The sequence below is a fragment of the Silene latifolia genome, unplaced genomic scaffold (genome assembly GCF_048544455.1).
Source record: "Silene latifolia isolate original U9 population unplaced genomic scaffold, ASM4854445v1 scaffold_132, whole genome shotgun sequence".
Lineage (NCBI taxonomy): Eukaryota > Viridiplantae > Streptophyta > Magnoliopsida > Caryophyllales > Caryophyllaceae > Silene > Silene latifolia.
The window spans coordinates 806,965-815,819 of NW_027413132.1; the positions used below are offsets into that span (position 1 = coordinate 806,965).

Sequence of the window (8,855 nt, forward strand, 5' to 3'; positions counted from 1 at the left end):
TCCTGATCACAGCCTTTGGTAAGATAAAGATCCTAGCCCAATAGCTATGAAGATTGCTGAGAACTGCCTTTATCAGCACCACTCTACCAGCATAAGACAGCTTTCTAGACCCTAGTCCTCGGATTTTATCAACAATCTTCTCAACTAGGCAATTACAATCCAAGATAGACAATCTTTTAGGAGCCACATTAACCCCCGAGTACTTGAAAGGAACTGTCCCTCTTTTCATTCCAGATTGCTGTTCCATATCAGTCATAACAGCCTCATCAACCCCATTACAATAAAAGTTTGATTTTCCATTGTTCATAATTAACCCAGAAGCACTAGAAAAGTAATCAAAAGCTCTTAACAGTAACTCGCTGGAAGCTTTATCCTCTCTGCAGAATAAGATGAGATCATCAGCAAAACACAAGTGTGTTAGCTGGATCCTATTACACATAGGGTGAAATTTAAATCTTTCATGTTTCTGCACCACTCCAACCACCCTGCTGAAATACTCTAGACAGAGAGTGAAAAGAAGAGGGGAGATGGGGTCTCCTTGCCTGAGCCCTCTCATACCATGAAAAAAACCAAAATTCTCCCCATTAAGAGAGATTGTATAAGAAGGGGTTGTAACACATTCCATTACAATCCTTATAAAACTCTCAGGAAAACTAAGGCATTGCATCATAGCTCTTACAAAAGACCACTCCATTGAATCATATGCTTTTTGCAAGTCAAGCTTCATCATCATCCTAGGTGAGCAACTTCTTCTTTTGTAAAGTTTGATTAGTTCTTGACAAATAAGTATATTACCCACAGTATCCCTTCCTTTGATAAAGGCACTTTGGGAGGGACTTATAATAGCAGGTAATACTTTCCCTAATCTGGTACATATCACCTTAGATAAACACTTATAGACAGTATTGCAACAGGCAATGGGTCTGAATTGCAATATTGTCTCAGGCATTTCCACTTTTTGAATAAGAGTTATAATTGTGTTGTTCACATGCTTCAGCAACTTCCCAGAATGTATAGCACCCTTAACTGCTGCCACTACATCAGGGCCCATAATATTCCAATTTTCTTTGAAAAATTAGCTACTGTACCCATCAGGGCCAGGAGCTTTATCCCCTGGTATATCAAACATGGCCTGTTTGACCTCCTCAGCAGAAATAGGAGTATTCAACAGGCTACAGTGCTCTTCAGTGACACATTTTCCAAATTGGACCACTCTTTTATTAACACCTCTCACCTGAGTTGAAGTGCCCAACAGATATTTATAGTATTCTTCAAAACCTTGCAGTATACTCTTAGGACTAGAACATAGGTTGTTATTCATGTCCTTCACTTGAAAAACTCTATTTCTAGCTCTTCTTCTTTTAATACTAGCATGAAAATAGGCAGTGTTTTCATCGTCCCCTAGCTTCATCCAGTCACATTTAGCTTTTTGGCTCAAATATTGTGCTCTTGCTTTCCTCAACTCATACACTTCAGTTGCACAATCCCTTTCATTTTGCATAAGCTATTCATTATAAGGATCCAAAACCAGCATCTCCTGAAACTGTTTCAAAGAAATCTCAGCAATAGAAGTAAGATTCTCAATGTCACTAAACTGGTCTTTGTTCAATTGTTTCAGACCAGCTTTTAACCCTTTCAATTTGGATACTACCCTGAACATAGGGGTCCCATGAACCTCCTTATGCCAGCCATTTCTCACTATACTCTTATAATCAGAAGCTAGGGACCACATATTAAAGTATTTAAATGAAGCCCCCTTTCTCGAATTTATCATTTCAAACTGTATAAGACAGGGACAGTGATCAAACATTCCCTCTGGAAGGAAATGAACACAGCTCTCAGAGAAGTTATCAACCAAATCATCATTAACTAAAACTCTATCCAATCTGCTATAGATTCTAGTACCATTTTCATGCATGCTTATTAGACCAGGTATAGAAAGCACCCTGAGCACTAAGATCGGCTAAATGACAGTCCTGCACAGCCTGTAACATAGGTCTGATCTCAGCATTAGACACAGGAGCCCCCCCAATCCTTTCATCCCTAGCCATGACAGCCTGTAACAAGCTCATCCTACCTGGGCATTGTTGGAATCTCATGCCATTCACTCTCACTTCTAAATTTCTTCCATCTTATAAAAACACCACAAGAAAACATCTGCTTAGAAAACAGGAATAACGTGAGATTAAACTATTTTGATTCTGTAATAACTAAAAAATATCATGTGTATCAACCAATATAAAGGAGTGTATCTAGCTTGTCACAGATATGTATCTAGTAAGGTAAAGGAGTGTATCTAGTAAGGTAAAGGAGTGTATCTAGCAAGGTAAAGGTTTGTACCTAGCAAGGTAACGTAGTGTATGTAGCTCCAGAGATGTGTATCTAGCAAGGTAAATGTCTATATCTAGCAAGATAATGGGGTTAATCTATTTGGTAGTGTGAATATTTTGTGGAACACTGTGAATTATGGGCCGAGGTATGACAAAAGCCAAGAAGTTGACAGTTACCAGCCATGGGGACACGGGTAGTGGCAAGGAGGAGAAGATTCCTACTCAAAAGAGGAGAGGAAGGCTGTTAAAGCCATTGAAGGATGAGATCATTGAAGATAAAGTAAGCAAAATGGAAGAAGATGATAACGATGACAAGGATCCGAGTATCACAGACGTCTTAGAGAACAGTAAGAAGCGAAGACGGAACTCTCCATCAAAGGAAAAGCAGAGTCCAGTGAAGGACGAAAATGACAATGGAGTGACATTAGTTCCTGATGTGTCCAACAAGCCAAACCAAATGGGTTTCTACATATAGGTAGCCAAAGAAAAACAATTGCTAGGTTTGTATCGTTTTGAGGAGTTATCAAAACCTTTTCGCATTCTTTCAGAGTTTAGCTAACAGGCAATGCTTCTTTTTACTTGGCTTTAAAATTATTATTATCATACGGAGTATTCCCTTTGTCCCCCAGTCATTTTGTTCATCCAATCATACTGGTAGTAATTTTTTACTATGGATATAATAGTTGACACTTTAGCAATCAATGAGCTGCAATTTGATTTTCTACTTCATCAATTTTATTGATTCTTATTTCTACTTTTTATAGTTTTTTTGTATAACTCACTTCATTCCTATGGGACTCTGACTCAAATACCACATGGTTGTGAACGTTCTAACACAGCCATTTCTATAGTAGTGTCGGAATCTCATGTCATTTCATACCGAAAGTGTAAAACTAACAACTCCATTCAAATCCAAGAATCTTCAAATAATTAAATCCAACGTATAAACATAACTACATTCAGGAACATCTAATTAGAGTTCAGAACGCAATATCTCGAAGTATCCGGCAAAACTCAAACAATTCAAAGAAATCGATTAATAAACATACAAAATCCAATCATACTCCAATGATTCAAAATTAACGCATAAATGTAACTAAATAAATCAAAACAACAACAAAACAGGGGAAAAAAAGAGTTGATTAAAGTTGATTATGGTGAAGTTGGTCAAATTGGTCGGACATGCAAAACGAGGCTGGTACTCAGAAGGATCCGAGCTTACGTGGTCGATTGTTCAAGCACGTAGACGCTAAAAAGTAAGAACGTGGTCTAGAATGCAAAGGGAGAAGAGAAGGGCGGACACTCGCGTGAGAAATATGTGAGACCGAAGGCCTCTATTTATACTAATCACACGGAGGAAGTAGGGTTTTCGGAGAAACTTTGGAAGTGAATCTCGAAAATATATGAAAAATATACGAAAAATACGCAGAAAAGGACTTGGGAAGAGGCGCAGCAGGCACTGCGTCTCTTGGAAGAGGCGCAGCACCTGCTGCGTCCTTTCCCAAGTGGTTTCCTCCTGCGGAAGAAAGATTTCCGTGTTTTGATTATGGAATAACGGAATAATTTTGTTTTCCTTAATATTTTGTGTGAATATTACGGGAAATTGTTTACCAAAGACTAAAAGATTTATAAATTATGGAATAGAAATATCCGGAACATTCCAGAATATTCCGACTCGATTTCAGAAAATGAAGACGGTTTTAGGCCCGGACTCCAAATGTGCTCTAATTACTGCCAAAACGACCGTATCGGCACGTAGATGACAATTAAGAGGTAGACATAAATGTTTGAGCGATCACTTGACGATAAACTTACGAACTATCACAAATCGTTCCGCGTACCAAGCATGCGGCCCAATCATCACCGAGTGGTTTGCGGGAGGTGCAGAAATGAGGTATCTACTGAGCCCCTACTTTGACTGAGGCTTGGACAAGGCGAAAGTCAAAGTATAGCCATCAGGTCAATCGAAGATTACAACCTGACGACTATGGCGATGCGAGGTGGCTCAAGGGGTCGAGCCCGAGGACGTCGTCGGGAACATTTTAGAGTCTGTCGACTTCCGGGGAGGGTCGTTTAAAGTCCATTAGACTACGTAAGGAGGCTCGCCAGCCATAAGAAGAGACCATACCTGAAATTCTTTGAAACTCCAGGGGAAACAAAACGCGATATTGGGAGAAGACAGCAGGACACAGTCTGGAACTGCTGGGAGAAATCTGCTTGTGTTCAGCTTCAAACAAACTTCGGAAGGATTTTGGGTCGATGTTGATCTCCATTTCTCGAGAGGGGGTGACTGTCGGTCGTGAACTCTCGCTGGAGAAACATAATTGGGAACTGATCTCCATGTCTCGAGAGGGAATGTCTATTCGTGTACTCTCGCTGGGGGAACAGAATAAAGGTGTGTCGAAACACCTGTCAAAGAAGAAACGCTCATTGTGACAAGCTAGGTCCTGGATAAAAAGGGCGATAATTTGTTGTTGGCTTGGAAGATGTGGATTCGGGCGAAGAACATACGTCAAACGGACCAAATATGCGATATAGCATCAAGGAAGAGGCGCACCAAAGATGGGCCCACAAAATAACGAACTCATAACGAATTTTTGAAAATTCGTATGAAGGGAGGCTGAGGAAGAGGCGCAGCAAGAGCTGCATCCCTTGCAGAGGCGCAGCACCTGCTGCGTCTATTCCTGGGTGTGGCAATTCTGCGTAAAAACCCGATGAAACAGAGGGTTCATTTCATTTGTTCGAAACATAATTCCTCAATTTCTCTCTCAAATTCCAACCATTTCCATCAAAATTTGATCCAAAAGCTTGCATTTGCCATGACTAATCGAGGTATGTGCATCAATCTTGTATTAATCTTCCGTATTTGATCAAATGAAATCGACAAAATTAGGGTTTTCGACCCTAATTAGTCGAAAATTTGGGGCTTTTCCCCCAAATGATTTTGCCTTGCAAAATTGACTTTGTAAATGGCTAATTGGTAATATAAGGATCACAACCATGTATTTGTTTCGAATTTTAGTTGAGTTTTGAGCATTTGAGTGAAATTGAGACGGTTTCACAGCTAAACCGTAAATTGCTTCGAAAATAGCCTTAGGATTGCCCATTTGCGACGAAACTTGATATTTGGAATCCTTGTATTATGGGTAAACTTCCTACCATCTCATAATTTTGGTTTGTGATGGCTTTTTCAGGACACTTTCTAGGGCACAATCGCCGTTATAACGAAATGATGCCGAAATTCCGACTCGAACCCATGACTAGGCTTCAACTCAGGCTTGACTTGACCCAAATTACCACATGAGCGGACGGGTTTGTGGGAAAATTGCCAAAGATGGCGAGAAAAAAGCAATTTCGGAGCTCCGAAAACTTGGAAATCCCATAATCAAGGCTTGTCGTCACTTGACGCGACCTAAATTTACCTTAATTTTGCAGGTGACGAGGCTTCTACGTCTGGGAGGGATCCCATGGATGTGGACACTGCTGTTGACCCTTCTCAGGTGCTTGAGGAGGCGTTGGATGAGGCTTTCACCGCTGCGGTGACGGCTGCTGAGGACAAGGTCCTAGGGGAGGAGGTTGTTGAGGAGGAGGAGGCCCCAAGACGGGCCAACGTTGGACGAGGTGGTCGCCAGTTGAGGGGAGCACCTGCGTGGGCTGAGACTTGGGACAGTAGGCACCTGCTTTGGGCTGCGGAGGGTCACCTGTCCTACAGGACGGCGAAGAGCTTGGTAAATAGGATTCATCACTCTTCATTCATCTTCTTTCATCTCTATTTGTCACTCCTTTTATTTTACATTTGAGCTAAATATAGCTTTTGTTTCAAATCAACATAGGAGGCCGGGAACATCAGGTCGTTCTCGGGCTACACGACGGCGATAGGGTGCTACGAGAGGCTGTCGGCTGAGGAGCGAGCCATGATCGAGCGGGGAGCGTTCGGCGCCTTGGTGCAGGCTTGGAGGGATATTGCGAGGAGGAAGCTTCGGGCTAACCTCAGTCTCGTCCGAGCTTTCTTGGACCGGTTTTGGGACACGACCTCCACGTTTCACATGCCTTTTGGTGAGGTGGGGGTCACGTTGGAGGATTACGACATGATTTCTGGTCTGCCGTGTGGGACTGAGGTGGTGGAGTGGCCGGAGACGGCCATGAGGGTTGACTCGGCGGAAGCTAGGAGGTTGATCGGCTGGAACTTGGCGCCGAAGGCGGCTGCGGTACCTGGCTTGGTGCCTAGTTCTTACGTGCGGGACTACTTCGCGGGGAAGACCCCGGCGTTGGTAGTGATCGAGGGGAGGGAGACGGCTCCTCCTCCCTGCACTGCAGAGCAGAGAGTCCGCTTGTGGCTCTGGTGGTTTTTGTCTTCGATTTACCTTGGAGACAAGGGATAGAGGCTTTCGACGAAGCTTCTTCCCTTTTTTTCTGACCTGAGCTCCCTAGACCATTGGGACTAGGTCACTGCTGGTTTTGCGGTCCTCATCCGCTTCATGAGGGCCATGGTTCGTCCGGAGTTGATGGAGAAGGGGACTTCTCCTGCTGCTGTCGGCCCGGGACTGCTGTTGGAGGTATGAACCTTCACTTTATTTCACGAAAGATCATTTCCTTTTCTTACCAAATCACGAAAGATCGTTGTTGATTATCTTGATTTACAGGCGTGGGTGTACTCCTACTTTCCGGGCCTCGTGCCCAAGAGGACGGAGCCGGTGGAGAAGGCCTATCCCGTTGTGAGGGATTGGGTGATGTGCCGCACGAGGAGTCGGCGTTCCTTCCACGACGTTTGTCGGCGGGAGGTGAACGCTCTTCACCTGGACGGCGTGAGTATTTCACCTTATATTTGTCTGTGTTTCTTTCCATTTACTTTTAAAACCGAACATAAGAATGACCCTTCGTTTGCTTTTCTAGTGGGTGTCCAGGCCTTGGGAGGAGTATGGTGGCGCTCCTTCTTTCGTGGCTGAGGTCCTTCGACCTAGGAGCTCGAGCCAGCTATTGCTGAGGACGTCGATGGGTTCTGTGTGGTACTTGGGCGAGCGCCTGACTCGTCAGTGCTCTCGGAAAGTCTTGACGGTTCCCATCGATTCTCCTCGGACGATGTTTAGGAAGCCTTCTAAGGCTGAGAGGGAGGCTGACTTGGCTGGCGTTGGCGGTGACGCCCTCCTTCTTCCTGGTGAGGACTACTCGGCATTCCTCTACGGGAGGTTGGCGTACTGGCCGGTTGTGGTAAGTGTTTTACCCTCTTTCATTTTTTGATTGTTTGAGAATATGACGAAAGATCATCGGTTAACGGAAATCATCTGATCTTGCAGGAGGTCGAGGCGGCGGGCATCGAGCCCCCAGAGTACCCCGAGACCCTTGAGTACACCGACACGACGGGGATGACGATGATCTCCGAGCTACGTGACTTTGACGTAGCGGTGAGAGATGCTGCCTTGCATGATTGGTAGCATCTGATTCGGAGGGTGAGCCTTCTAGCTTGTATAGTTTTCATGTAAGAACACATTTGCTCGAGTTTGCTCGATTGTTAAACATTTTTCTTTTGAAATGCAGGTCGCACCATCCCGGTTCGTGGCTTTGTGGAGGGTAGCCAACCGGCTACGGGCTACTGTCATCGAGGCACTTGCTGGTGGCCGAGGACGTCAGGTAGGAACCTTCCGTTTACTTTATTTTTGAATTTCTAATCTTCCTTTATACTTGATTGACATGAGCCAGTTTTTTTCATTTGTAGAGGGAGCGCGAGCTGGAGCGAGAGGTTGCCCAGTCCCGGGAGAAGATGGCTCGCCTGCTGAGGGAGCTCGAGGTTCACGACGCCGAGGTTGCTGCTCTCGAGGCGAGAGTTGCTGAGCTAGACGGCGACCAGCAGTAGCTTCCGTGTTGCTTCTTGTTTTTTTTGTTGTATTTTTGCACATTTATACATTTTAGGACCCACTTTTGGACATTTGGATCTTGTTTTGGGGCTCGAGCCCCCAGTTTGATGTACATATCCCTTTTTGGCTGTATATACGATGGCCTGAGTGCCTTTACTGCTGGGTTGCTTTGTTTGTACCTGCAGGTTAGATGTTGAACAGGTTTGTAGATGACGGTTTACGCCGTCATGCTGCCGAAATTTATACGGAAATCTCATAGAACATATATTTGTACACATGGCCTAAATCAGCGCAGAACAATGACTCGAAAATGCAAAAAATATGACCAAAAATAAAAATGCAAAAAATTTGGTCGGAAATGAGACCGGAGGGTAGGGAGGGTTACCCCCTAAAAAAAGAAAAAAGAAAAACATATAAGTTTGAAATGGAGAGTGAAATGATTCCCCAAAAGGAAGAAAAGTAAAAGAGAAATGTACAAGTGTGCTAAAATGACGAAAATGTCGATATCGTCTCGAGATGCGTGCCCGCGAAATTAGGAAACACGGAATATGGTAACCTGGCGCATTTACCAAAATAATAACCCGTATGAATAGGAAATTATTCGTTGAGGAATTTAGGAAAGATCCAACGCGAAAAATCACAGGAAAAGTGCTGAGGAAGAGGCGCAGCAAGA

The 8,855-nt window shown here is 43.9% G+C and overlaps 1 protein-coding gene across 1 annotated transcript; it reads left to right on the forward strand.

Annotated features, from left to right (window-relative positions):
• The first annotated feature begins 2,466 nt into the window (after window positions 1–2,466).
• Window positions 2,467–2,805, forward strand: LOC141637679 (uncharacterized). Its single transcript, XM_074447137.1, has one exon. It carries the CDS (start codon window positions 2,467–2,469, stop codon window positions 2,803–2,805), a length of 339 nt encoding a protein of 112 aa, XP_074303238.1.
• The last annotated feature ends 6,050 nt before the right edge of the window (window positions 2,806–8,855 follow it).